The sequence below is a fragment of the Penaeus chinensis genome, chromosome 8 (assembly GCF_019202785.1).
Source record: "Penaeus chinensis breed Huanghai No. 1 chromosome 8, ASM1920278v2, whole genome shotgun sequence".
NCBI lineage: Eukaryota > Metazoa > Arthropoda > Malacostraca > Decapoda > Penaeidae > Penaeus > Penaeus chinensis.
The window spans coordinates 28793373-28808372 of NC_061826.1; the positions used below are offsets into that span (position 1 = coordinate 28793373).

Here is a 15000-nt window from a genome sequence, read left to right on the forward strand (position 1 = left end):
GTTCAAACTTTAAGCAACCAAAATGCATGCTAGCAATAATATTAGTAACTCTACACAAAATCAAACAAAATTTTAAAAATCATACATTAGCAATCAAAACATCAATATTAGTGTTACAAATACATTAAATCAAAGAAAATGCTAAGCTTCTTACTTGAGATACAGCTGAGCCGTAAGTAACCAGATCTGAATCTGAAGGAGCCAAGCTTGCTGAGGTCCTGGTTTTGGTTGGTACGACGAGAGGGAAGATGCAACCTCTGACAACGCCTGTTCCACACGCGAAGCAGCAACGCTCTCCGCATGTACAGATGCTGCGGGGGGGTGAGGGGGAGAGTCTTGAGTAAGTGGAGGTTTTGTCAAAGGGTTCTGAGTATTAGTGTCCACCTGTATGGCTGGAGAAAGGAGTCTAAGGTTCAAGGACACCACTTCAGAGAGGGCCAGTCCCATGGAGGAAGGAACCACATGCTCGCCAGGGGTCGGGGCTGTAGGGAAAGGTCAACCTCTCACTGACAATGCAGAGGACGGGATCATTTGAACAAGAGATGACTGATCGAAAATGATGTTTACTCTACCCCTTAATTACTACTTACAGTACCTATTCTAAAACAAGCTATGTAATAAACAGTTAAGTTGTTTCCGGTGATTCCTAGCATGGCAACTTGCAAACAGTGCACTAGTAACAAGGACATTCTACACATTCTTGGTAACATCACAAACAGTACTTCCACATTCTTGTTAGCAACATAAATATCCTACGCATGTTAGCTACTTGGACAGAGATCAACAGCAAACAAATGCAACATCAAAGTGAAGAAGTCTGGAAACACCGAAAATCAAGTACAAAATATCCTCACATAAACAATGAAACTGTTTACAACTACCTTGTCTCTTGAGCTATCATTAGGCCTATGGCACTGACCTGAACTACTTACCACCATCCTTATCAGACATGTTGAAGATACTGTAAGTATCATGATTGGTGTGCATCTGGGACTGGACATCACTAATGTCACCCATCAGCTGGTCCTTGTAGAGCGTTTGCCATAAGCTCAGCATGTGGCGTGCTGTCAGGAGGGCCACCTCACCTCCATGAACTGCTTCCTCCAGGCTTGCTCTCACATAAAGAAGGTGCAAGTTTTCTGGGTATTCAGCTAATGCAGCTTCCACTAGCTAGAATCAAGGAGAGTAAAAGAATGTTTTCTGTCTACTTTACTTGAGATGCAATAAATCCCACTGATAAGACAAACATGACTATGCCAGCTTTATATTTTGAGGCTCTTCCTTATAGTTCTGCCTAAGGAAGACGTGTGTGTGTGTGTGTGTGTGTGTGTGTGTGTGTGTGTGTGTGTGTGTGTGTGTGTGTGTGTGTGTGTGTGTGTGTGTGTGTGTGTGTGTGTGTGTGTGTGTGTGTGTGTGTGTGTGTGTGTGTGTGTGTGTGTGTGTGTGTGTGTGTGTGTGTGTGTGTGTGTGTGTGTGTGTGTGTGTGTGTGTGTGTGTGTGTGTGTGTGTGTGTGTGTGTGTGTGTGTGTTTAAAATATTCATGTGTCAATGCAAACATGTCCACAAGGAGAAAATGTAATATGAAATGGATCCTTCCTTACTTCAAGAGCTTCCTCATATTCCTTCTGAGCAGAGAGCAGAAGGATCAGCAAGTGAAGGGAATGTGGGTGTTCTGATCGCAGGTAAAGAGCCAACTTGACATGGTGGGTTGCCTCAACCAGATGACGACTCTGGGCATAATGTAAGGCAAGGTAGAACTCAACCAGATGATCACTGGAGTCAAGTTGCTGAGCTCTGTGGAATAAATAGTGGGGTTTAAGAAAACATAAATGCTAATAAATTAATAATAATAATAATAAACATATAATAATAATAGTAATAAATATTGATAATAATAATAATAATAATAATAATAATAATAATAATGATAATAATAATAAAAATAATATTAATAATAACAACACAATAATACAATGAGTTCTTAGAGTTAGCTAAAGTTTTAAATGTGAGCTCTTAAAGTTCAATGCTTCTAACTGGACTATTTGGTTTGTGTTTCATCGCTGAACTATTATATTCCAATGGGAGAATGATACTTTCAATACAATTTACCAATATTAGGAATTTCTTAATCACTAATACTTTTCCTTTGCTAAGGATTCAAGATGCATGATGTCTGCATAATATGGGCTTAATTATTGTCTTTCTCCTCTAAATGACTAAATGGACCTCAACTTATTTGCTATTTCAGACTTAAAGTCAGCCATCTTACATGATTATTTAAGCCAGGCCTTTGTCTTTTACGTTTATCAATTACACTTTTAACTTTTTTTCCTATTATTTTATTTTTGTAATGAATGATATAGCCTCCTCCATTTATATAGTCAACTGTATGGCTGTTTCGTTATGTCAAATCATGATCCTTTGGCCCACATATTGTATAAGTTGAAATGTAGCCCCTTGGGTAAATGAGTTTGACAGCCCTGATCTAAACTTTCTGCAAGCTTTATCTCTTCATTATCTTTCCCTACCAACTAAATCTAGCAATGAATTTTTATGAAATTATACAGCAACTTTCAAGCCATGCACAAAGACTCAGCACTCTCTTAAACAATAACTTCAGCTCACCTCACAAAAGACTCCAAAGCCTTTGCTCGCAGTGCCTGGGAGTCAGCGTGGCGTTGCTTGTGATGAGCCTCCAGGGTGAGTCCAAGGCCATGATACAAATAGCATCTGGCGGTGAGAACGCTGGCTCTCTCCTCGGCTGACCTTAGGGCCTTGTCTACCCACTCTAGGCCTTCTTCAATCTAAAGGATAAAGCATTTTGTTAGGGCTGAAGAACACTGTTCTTCCCCTTGACCCCCTTTTTCTTGTAGGCAATTTATATTTCAATCCATATTAGTTTCATTCTTACTATGAAGTGCATGTATGTAGACAGGGAAGAAATATTTTACTTTATATCTTTAAATAAATACCACTGAGATGGGAATGGAAATGTATTTTATCTTGTTGTCTTAAAGTCTATAGATTGTAATAATAACAAAGGAAGCTGATACTACAGTTCCCTGAGCGGACAGTGCAGTTTCCTACAGAGAATCCTGGTGATTGAGTATGCAGTGCAAATGTCATATTTTACTAAAGTGATGATTCTGTCTCACATAACAATATCCCTGCACAATTACCTGACTTTATCTCACATTCTCAGCACATCTATAGATAGCTTTCATATTTCTATCTAAAATTAAAAGAAGAAAAAAGGCATATCATTGTGAAAATAAATATGTTCAAAACTGAAAATAGAGCACCCCTGCTGCATTTATTGATCTTCAACAATGCAAAGTAACAGGAACAGACTTGTTATTGTGCACAAACTGTTTGCTCAAGCCAGACTAGCTAGTTTGTTTTTTGTTACACTTTGTTGGTTGTTAGCCCTTCTCTTGTCTTTCATTACCAAAAATAAGAAAATCAATGTTTGGGCAAACTTCAGAGAGGTATGTTTCTTCCACAGTATGTGGGTGACATTCAACTTGAAATGACAAATAAAATCCTTCTGTGAAGCAGCCTAAGTCAGCCATCGTGTTACTTTTATTCTTATATCTTCCCTGTTTCAAAATAATGTGAATAGACTTGTAATTGCACACTGGCTTTTTGTGTAAGCCAGACTACTTAGTTTGGTGCTTTTTACATACTGCATTGGATCTTTACCCTCTCTTATTAAACTTAAAGTGAAAAACTCTCTCTGTAGTACAGCTGAAGTTGACTATGATGTCATTATGTTCCATCATTGTTTATGACTGACAACTGATAACTACCCTGTTGTCAAACCATGAAGTCTGTGACTAGTGGGTTACTAATATCTTGGGTTGTGAAATTTAGTAAGACAAGCAATTATTCTTAACCTGCCTTTGGAAAGATAATACAGCTTAGTGTATCAAAATTCCTGCACAACTAGGACCTTCTCAACAAATCTTCCTGTTTCACTGCTTTAAATACCATCTATAAATACCTTTTTTTTTCTTTTCAAGTAACAAGTAGTTGAAGGTCAGTACCTTGCCAAGTTGCTGGAAGCAGATCTTGGCGGCCATCAGACAATAGTGAGGCTCTGATGGCATGAGGCGATGGACTTCCTGCAATACGAGGAGCGCCCTGGCATACTTCCTGCCACATGCTAAGGCCAAGGCAAACTGCTGCCAGACATGGCTTGCCTCGTACGAGAACTTCATTGCTCGCTCAAACACCTTGGGAGACAAAATAAAAAGCTTTTTAAATATGTTGGAAGACAAACATAACATATATGTCTATAGTATGTCATGCATGTAAATCATAATTATTAACCCAATGGTGCCACGTAATCACACTGTCTACAGTTGTTTTCTTTTGGGAAATTTGTTTACATATATATATTGGCTCCAAAAGTGCTCAGTCCCTAAGGAGTCAATTAGTAAGGTTCTGTGTCATTTGATTTCCTCTTTCTTTAGTTTTGAGGAAAAATATTGTTTTCTAATGCTATTAATATCTATGTGATTATTGTTGTTGACATTAAATTATTATCATGTTATTAGCATAAATAACAACAATAGAAAATTAAAAAAAACAATCTTTCCAAAAATCAAGAGAAGGCTAAACAGGTGAGCAAGGTAGGAACACTGATTGATTCTTTAGTAAAGATGATGATAATAATAATAATAATAATAATAATAATAATAATAATAATAATAATAATAATAATAATAATAATAATAATAATAATAATAATAATAATAATAATAATAATAATAATAATAATAACAACAACAACAACAACAACGATAATGATAATAATAATAATAATAATGATAATAATAATAATAATTAAAAAAAAAAATAGTGGACATGGCATATATCCTTGCCACCCTGTCAACATAGGGTTAAGACAAATAGCATCCAAGAATACAAAGACTGATCTATATATTTTCACTTCAAAATATATAAAACAATTATCGTCACAATGTGCAGGATATATAACACTGCCACTGGAGATAAACGACTAAGACACAACATTCGGCACAACAAACGACAAAGACAAACCTCCAACAACAAACCTCAATCAAAATCTGATGCTGCTTTCTTCTTGCCAGGGATATGCAGAGAAGATCATACACTGCCGTTGCATTGTCATAGGCATGGACCCTGGCGTTCTTGAATTCCGGTGACTGGCTCAGGACAGCTTCTCGGACTGCCATGGCCTCACTGTTAACAAAGGGGATAAGACAAATAGAACAAAAACAACAAATAAAAAAAAAAGAGAGAGAAACTAAGAATATATGCATATGCCCCCACACACACCTATGTATAAATTTGTAAAGTAAAAGCTAAGTGCAGACAGAACTTTATTTGGAAAAATCAAAGACACACCTAATAAGCAGAAGTAGGATGATCTCCTCATTAATGTTCTTTGGTACAAAGAGGTTGGTGCCGGTGTACTTCTGGGGCTTCCAAGGACTCTCTCCGGATTTGAGACTTGAACTGCTGCGACTCCTTTCGTCTGTTGGTCCAAGGAAGAAGGTTTTGCTATCAGGATCTGAATACCACTCACTTTCTTTCTGTCTCTTTCTATCTCTCTCGATTTTGCTCTCTCTCTCTCTCGCTCTCACTCTGTATCTATTTCTCTCTTGCTCTGTATCTATTTCTCTCTTGCTCTGTATCTATTTCTCCCTTGCTCTCTCTCGCTCTTGCTCTCTCTCGCTCTTGCTCTCTCTCTCGATCTTGCTCTCTCTCGCTCTTGCTCTCTCTCTCACTCTCGCTCTCTATCTATTTCTCTCTTGCTCTCTCTATCTGTTTCTCTCTTGCTCTCTCTATCTGTTTCTCTCTTGCTCTCTCTATCTATTTCTCTTTTGCTCTCTCTATCTATTTCTCTCTTGCTCTCTCTATCTATTTCTCTCTTGCTCTCTCTATCTATTTCTCTCTTGCTCTCTCTATCTATTTCTCTTTTACTCTCTCTATCTATTTCTCTCTTGCTCTCTCTATCTATTTTTCTCTGTATCTATCTCTTCTGCTCTCTCTATCTATTTTTCTCTTGCTCTATCTATTTCTCTTTTGCTCTCTCTATCAATTTCTTTCTTGCTCTCTCTATCTATTTTTCTCTTGCTCTCTCTATCTATTTCTCTCATTATCTATCTCTATCTCCTTTATCATCCTATAGTTTTTTTGCATAAAGTGCAATGAGTACTACCTACTTGTGCTATGTGCACATACAATGATACTTGAACATGTACTAAACAAAGTTCTCTTTATTTTTAAAATAAAGTACCAATATATAACAGATCATAACATCACTGACCGAAAACTTGGTCTAAAAATCACTTTCAGATTGGCAAGATCTATCAGCATTTCTCTGTGACTTTAATCACAATGGTAAAGCCCTTAAGTTAATTACCTGCAGTAGTAGGGGTTATCATGCTTAAAAATGATGAAGAAAAAAAATCAAGATAAATGCAATACAATGAATGCATGATTTGCTTATATATTAAGGTGCATGTCAACAATAACTACATTCATATGAGACATTGAGATTAGACTCTAAACTCCTCCATTTAGTTTTCCAATGACTGAAGAAACAGTACTTGATAAAGTAATTGAAACAAAAGAGTGATAACAGCTTACATGCAAACTGTGTGAGACAATCACAAAATAATCTATGATTATGTATTACAACATAAAAATGAGTCACTTGTTCTTAACACCTATGCTCCTACTCACCACACTTGTGGCTTTCCGTTTAATGTGTGGCTAGTAATATTCATCATGATTGTGCAAGGGTGTCCAACACTAGTGGGTTATTTTCCTGAGACTTTTTAATGATCAATGAGATATATGCACTATATCTCATAATGATTAGTAAGTATCCTCCCTTTACAACTATGTGATATCATTCCCAACACTCTAATCCCTGAGCCAATTACAGATGTATTTCTCCCCATCTTTCTTCTTGTGAATGGAGCACAGTGAGTGTGGATTAGTAATTATGCTGCTGTAGGGCATATCTCACTAAGCTTAATCTTTCCCTCTCCCACATTTCCCTTCCAGTAAATCAGTCTTTTTAAAACTTATACATCTAGATACATACAAACACACTTAAATACACATTTAACTGTCTTGTATGCTAATATAGGTTTTCAATTGTTCTTGTATGTTTAAGCTATATGCTTATTGTAATTTATCCCCAATTTCATTCATATGCCAGGGATAGTTTCAATAACCCTTTCAACTCTAAACCCTACTGAGACTGTGTATTTGCTACAAAATAATAAAATATATGTTTTCTGCTGTGTAAAACCAAGCTCTTGAAATGCAAGAAACCAATCTCTGTCTTAGTGAAACTGGAAAAATCAGGCTTTTTTGCAGCATGATAAGCTGAAGGACTTGCAGTTCTTATGGTTTAATATCTGATTTAAGCAAATGTTCCAAATACTGATTGTCTTTTAATTACTGACATGACCTCACAAAATGTTAAAGATGTTTTAGGTTTCACACAACCTGACTACAAACTGCTTTCCTAATCAAAATAAAATGCCCAATCTGAAAAATTTCATTTTTACATGACTGCAGGATATTTTCATGTCCTACTCATAATCATCCCCATATAAGAAAATAATCAGCCCTGCTGATATGAAGCCCATTGCTAAAACATCACATACTTCATAAGGGAAAAGGTGATCCACTTATTGACACTCTTGCAAGGTTTCTTCTTTTTAACCATGATCATGCACAATAACATCACCATAAACACTGAACATCCAACACTTTCAACATATCACTTCTCTATTCAGAGTAATGATTTTATGTCTACAACATCTGGAGAACCTTCTGTATCCATAATGAAAGTAATCTGCAGCCTGTTTTGCTTAAAAGACTTATTTGCATACTTCTAACGTCCCACAGGGAGTTGACATAATAAGACGCCAAGGTACAGAAGAAACAGAACACTCACGGTGCAACTAAGTATAAATATCTACCCACCTAACTTTCGCATACCCTGATTAGGTGCCTTATAAGCATGCTCAGAGCAGCCCCTTAGTAAGACTTCGGCAAGCTGTCTAGCAAGAGTCAACCGAAGATGTTGGGTGGCTGTGGACTCCACTGCTGAGAGCATACTCCTGCAAATAGGAACGTAGAGATCAGCTTCATTTTTTTTTCAAACAGAAATTAAATTGTAAGGAAGGAAAATATTTGCAAATACCATGAAACACTGAACAACATAACTATTCTTTGCTAAAATGTAAAAAAAATTGTGCACATGATAAAAAACATAAATACTTCTTATTTAGATGCTGTGGAGAAAAACACACACACTTACCTGTATCTGCTAATAGCTTTGTCCAGCTGGCCAGCCTTCATGTGCAGAATAGGAGCTCTTTGTAAAGCAGTCTCCAAAATAACTCCGATTTTCTTGCTCTCCAGCCCATTGGGAGGCAGTGGAGAAGTTGAACCTACAAAATCATAATTAAATGAGAACGTTTCTGCTCTAAGATCTGCCTGAAATATATAAAGCATTTGGCTTCAGTTCTGCGAAGAAAACTGGACTAAGGTATGTAGAAAGCTAGCATCCTTACTTTGAAGTGGATTAAAGTTTCAGCAAAATCCTACACATATGGTTTTCATTTCATAGCAAAATACCTTCTAATCAGATCTCATATGTTTTTTACATGTAAGCACATATTAGAAAATATATGCTATTAAGGAAGGATTTGACTTATCTTTATGTCTGTCTGCTTGAATTTCAATCAATCTTTAAATGAAAGTAAATATTTTTTAAAATCTTTTCCAATGACTTTGCATATTGTACACATTTAAACTAAGAAATATTTCTTACTCTTTAATGTAAATAAGAAAATACCCTTCCAGTAAAAGAAGAGGAAAATATAAAACCAACAATTTATATAAATAATCCCAATGTTAATATTACCTACCTAAAATTCAGCAACAGTAAAGCCAAATTCAGGTATTAATGCACAAAAATTAAAGTGATAATTGGCCCATGAAAACTCCTTGCCTGTAGTATTTGTAGTGGAGACCGAAGGAACAGAGTACAGGGAGTGGGTAGAGGGTGTTGACGTCAGCTTATCTTGTTCCTGAAGGTAGAGAAGCGTGAGGTCTCCGGCCAGTTCGAAACAGCGAATCATTTTTTCAACTTTCTCAGCACGCTGGAACTTGCTGTTGTTAGGTAGGGGGGCCTTTTCCAAGCCTAAACCTGGAGAGGAGAGTATGGAAAGAAAAGGGAGGGTTAAAATCCGTCTTTCCTGTGTATCTCTGGTGGTGACACTTTGGAATTGGCAAAACATAAAAGTACAAAAGTGATCATTTTCCACCCTATGACAACTATATCGTACATATCATGCAGATTTCAGGAAACTGCATCACTGCTACTGATATGCTACATCACCTTCCAATACTCTAGGCCATAACCTTTTCCATAGAAATTAAATATCATACATATCTTTCAATACATATCTTTCAATTTTGACCCTCTGAGCTGCTCAGTATAAAGTAAAATGAATGGTACAAAATCAAGAAAAGTTGACAACAGCAACATTATGCAGAACACAGAGTGGTGTTGACTGCAAATATTCATTAACTTAGAATATACATGTACTTTGTGTGTGCTGGTGTGCTCAGTGTGTGTGTGTGTGTGTGTGTGCTTGTGTATGTGTGTGTGTGTGTGTGTGTGTGTGTGTGTGTGTGTGTGTGTGTGTGTGTGTGTGTGTGTGTGTGTGTGAGTGTGTGTGTGCGTGTGTGCGTGTGTGCGTGTGTGTGCGTGTGTGTGTGTGTGTGCGTGTGTGTGCGTGTGTGTGTGCGTGTGTGTGCGTGTGTGTGTGCGCATGTGTGTGTGGAAAGATGTGTGTGCATGTGTGTGTGGAAAGATGTGTGTGCATGTGTGTGTGGAAAGATGTGTGTGCATGTGTGTGTGGAAAGATGTGTGTGCATGTGTGTGTGCATGTGTGTGTGCATGTGTGTGTGCATGTGTGTGTGCATGTGTGTGTGTGTGTGTGTGTGTGTGTGTGTGTGTGTGTGTGTGTGTGTGTGTGTGTGTGTGTGTGTGTGTGTGTGTGTGTGTGTGTGTGTGTGTGTGTGTGTGTGTGTGTGTGTACATATATATATATATATATATATATATATATATATATATATATATATATATTTTATATATATATATATATTATACATATATATATATTATATATATATACATATATACATAGATATATAGAGGTAAATACATATGTATATACAAATATACATATATATACATATATACACACAGATACATTATATACATATGTATATACATATACATATACATACATATACATATATATATATACATATATACACACATATACATTATATACATATGTATATACATATACATATACATACATATACATATATATACTTACATATACATACATATACATATATATATATACATACACACATATATATATATATATATATATATATATATATATATATATAAATATATATATATATATATATATATATATATATATATATATAAGATATATATGTGTATATATATAAGATATATATGTATATATATATATATTTATATATATGTATATTTATACATATATGTATATAAACTTCCCTGAATCCCTGTGACCTCCCTACACTTCTGTAAACAACAGTATTGGTAATGCAGTAATTTGAACATACAACAACTTACCCAAACACACAACAATTTTTTCTAATATTGTACACAAATGTTGCCTTCAATTCTATCCAAAAGGATTTTTCTTCGAAATTTGTGCAGGCGTGTTTCTGCCTCCTAAAGTTATGAACATACCTCATTTTGACAGGCGACCGAATCTTGATATATACAATGAAGTCAGATGGTCTTCCATAACTTGATGTATCCAGTCTTCTCTGTTTACTCTATATCTATGATCTCTTTTGCTTTAATTCTAAGAGCTAAGAAGGCTAGATCTTAATGAAGCTAAGCAGGCCACATAACTGTTTGCTAAATCAATTGCACTAATTACCAAAGCAATTCAAATAAGTTTAAATGAAGATGAAGTACAGTCTTATAGTTATCATTCTATTTTTATCATTTCATTTTATACAATTGTGAGCTAAGCTCTAATTTATCTGTATTATATTAGAAGAAGCTGGCATATCTGAAGGCTAATGAATTTTCACTTCTTTCATATTCAGTTAGAAGGGAAATATATTCTTTTAAATACTGACAAACCTCACATGAAGAAAGAGACCTAAGCATTTATGATCTTTCTTAGCAGATGAAGAAATGACGGTGAAGAGATACCAATAATGATGATAATTTGATAATGATGACAGTAATTACAACAAAACAATTACTTTTACAGCATGATTTGTTTCAAAGTCTAAAGACAGTATGGACATAAGAAGGAATGCAAGGTGAAATAATATGGCTTAGCTGCCACACTAATTAATTGTAAAATTGTATATCATTTCAAAAATGAATAATTTCCTTCTCTTACTATAATGATGAATTAAGAGGACTACCCGGCAAAAACTCCTTTTTGACTGAATTTTACAACATGAAATGATTACTAAGAAATAGTTGTGTTAACTGTAGTATTATTTTGTGAAATGTCTCTGCACATAGATGGCTCTGCACATGCTTAGCCACAAAGGAGTCAACAAGTAGACCTTGTGACATCACCTGATTTCACCTTTCCTTGAATTGGTGGAAAACACTTTTTTTTTTAATAATACTGTGAATACAGTGTTATCTTTATTTCATCTTATTTACTAATGCTATAAATGTCAAAGCTATTATCATTATCAATAATTGCTATAACATATCTGACATTACAATACAGCAATAGAAGATACCAGAAAATATTTCTAAAAAGCATGGAAAAGAGTAAACAGATGAGATAAGTAGTACTCATAATTGGCTCATTAATGACTTATTACCTGTGGAACCATCTATGTGTAAAGACAAATAATAGAGTAAACTCACAGTGGTGACATCATGCTAAGGTCTATTTCTTTTAAGTATAATTCTAAAAATACTGTTTGTAAATATGAAAGTTCCCTGACCCCTACTAAAGAATAAAAATAAAAAAGAAAGAAAAGAAAATCTAAATTATGTAGAACCAACCATAACATGTCTTCATATTGTGTACTTCGGTATCATCATATTCATTGGGAAAATCATTTAAGACAATAGCAATACAGAAATCTCACATTAATAACCGCTCTGAGGAAAAATGTCTGCACTTGAAAAATAGTCGCTTTCTCTTTACAGAATCAGAAAAGAAAGACAAAATATCGGTCAGCCTATGAAAGATCAGTAGAAAGTAATCACATAAGAAAAAAATAATCTTTTATACCTTCATTCCAAAACATCTTTTCAAACACTCCCATTTATCTTTCAGTGCCTGAGAGTGTAGGAGTGGCAACTTTGTAATTTCTCCTCTATGGGCAAAAATCAAGAAATGGTGATAATTCTGGTGATAATTTCTCCTAGAAATGCTTTAACAACCTCAAAACTACCAACTTGCCTATCCAACTTGCACATATCCTCGCCTTAGTTGCAATCTAACACCTGACCTTGTAAGTACTCTTTACAACAAAAACAAACTCACGAACAAACACAAACACAAATGCATACCAAGACACCAAGACAACCACCAAAAGCTGGTACAACAGAACAAATTAACACAAAGATGACCCAACCGGTGATACAGAGGTCAATATAAACCAATGTCTGTGAACAATGTGTTTTGGAGGTGCATAATACTACCAGTACAACAAGGTGGACATTCATTCTGACATCAATTATCAGAGTTCTTTTTTGATTGAGAGAGTGAGAATGTGTGTGCGAGAGAGAGAGATATAAGAGAGAGAAATGAGAGAGAGAAATGAGAGAGAGAAATGAGAGAGAGAAATGAGAGAGAGAAATGAGAGAGAGAGAGAGAGAGAGAGAGAGAGAGAGAGAGAGAGAGAGAGAGAGAGAGAGAGAGAGAGAGAGAGAGAGAGAGAGAGAGAGAGAGAGAGAGAGAGAGAGAGAGAGAGAGAGAAAGAGAGAAAGACAGAGAGAGAGAGAAAGAGAGAAAGACAGAGAGAGAGAGAGACAGAGAGAGAGAGAGAGACAGAGAGAGAGAGAGACAGAGAGAGAGAGAGACAGAGAGAGAGAGAGACAGAGAGAGAGAGAGACAGAGAGAGAGAGAGACAAACAGAGACAGAGAGAGAGACAAACAGAGAGAGAGAGAGAGACAAACAGAGACAGAGAGAGAGAGAGACAGACAGAGACAGAGAGAGAGAGAGACAGACAGAGACAGAGAGAGAGAGAGACAGACAGAGACAGAGAGAGAGAGATAGACAGACAGAGACAGAGAGAGAGAGAGACAGACAGAGACAGAGAGACAGAGACAGAGAGACAGATAAATAAGACTTGACCAAAAAGTGCTACATCACCCTCTGTAATTTAGAGAGATGCATTTAATATTTCCTCCTTATCAACCTTGACTGCTAACAGAGAATTCCTGAATTCTAACTGAAAGCATGGGAAGGATTCTAAGTAAAAGATAAGTATAACTAAAACATGTCTCTTATATATGTTTATAACATGAAAATGCAAATTGCCTACATCCTGTTACATTCAATATCAGCATCTGAAATCCTGATTTTCTATTCTCTTCTCTTTGCAAAGCCCTTAGCTATCAGCTTTGTCCACTCATATCTCCAGTAATATTTCAAACCGTGCATCAGATCTGGCAAACAAATTCAAAGCAGAACTTCAGGGAAAATTACTAAATTGACAACTTCACCATATATCACATTTATCTGTGGAATGAATATATTAATCATTTTTGTTTACAAAACAGGTTGTGGCCGATCATGTAAATAACATCTGTTCCCTGACTGGGCAGGAAATAAGAAGCATGTTCTTTTTTTTCTAAAATCCTCTTTTCGGTTGGTGAGATTATTTGTTAAAATTGGATAAGGAACATATGATTCTGCTCATGTAAAAGCAAGAAGACTTGTGAGCTCTATTAGACTCATTCATTCACACATGTATGTTCTCTCATTTATCATAATGCAAACAATTTTGAAGCCTAAAAGTTATAAGAATGACACTAATACTGCAAATTGGACACTTACAGACAGTCAACAACATCACAACTACCTATTGTGAATGTACAGCATTATACAGCTGTGATATTTTTTTCTAGATCTCACACAGAGAAAACTCTGCACTATATCCATGCTTATTACTATGATATAAAGAGAACTACAGGAAATCACTAGAGAAGACAAGTTTGTAGCAACATCATGCTTTACAATTCCACTGCATGATGCTGGAAATTCTGAATAGACACTTTAGAAGTAAAAAGATAAATAAGTAAATGAGTAGATACAGGAGAGAAGAAGAGCATGCCCTTTAACAAACTGATCTGCAAATGGACAGACACAACTACAAAGCATTTTCTGACCTATGGACCACACAGACTACTAACACACCATTACATTAGGAAAGGCTATGAAAAAAAGCTTTTTCCTTTTTTTCTGTTTATAGTTTTTTTTTTTCTTCTCATTTTCATTCAACTTTATGATACTTGCTTTTTCTGGGTTGAGGCGCCGAGCATAGTCCTGAAGAAACGACAGAAACACTCAAGTAAGGGAATTTAGTTACACACTCAGCACAGACATCCTTGGGTTGAAAGCAAGGTACAGAAAGTCACTTTAAGGGATGAACTGCAGTCTAGTACATAAAAAAAATGAATTTAAAAAGTTTTCTTTCAAAATATCATCATAACAGAGGAAATACAAATAAAACTGGCATATCTTTACCAAATTCAAGCAAGTTCTATTAAAACACTAAAATGTGCCTGTACTGAGCAAACAAGTGGAAAGGATTTAAATATGTATATGGTATAATTTAAAAGATCCAAGCAGCAGACTTTCCTTATCCAAGAAAAGTACATTAAGGCTGTGTTTTACTGTTTCAAA

General features: G+C 35.6%; 1 protein-coding gene across 1 annotated transcript in view; it reads right to left on the reverse strand.

The window, feature by feature from the left end:
- LOC125028116 (tetratricopeptide repeat protein 7B-like) overlaps window positions 1-15000 on the reverse strand; it is a gene marked incomplete in the record, with an annotated part of 41230 nt that overhangs the window by 19149 nt on the left and 7081 nt on the right. The window contains 11 exon segments of the mRNA XM_047617456.1: window positions 155-311; window positions 933-1170; window positions 1602-1794; window positions 2626-2804; window positions 4047-4235; window positions 5079-5226; window positions 5392-5521; window positions 8011-8132; window positions 8333-8465; window positions 9029-9226; window positions 14611-14640. Coding sequence (XP_047473412.1) covers window positions 155-311; window positions 933-1170; window positions 1602-1794; window positions 2626-2804; window positions 4047-4235; window positions 5079-5226; window positions 5392-5521; window positions 8011-8132; window positions 8333-8465; window positions 9029-9226; window positions 14611-14640 — 1717 coding nt within the window.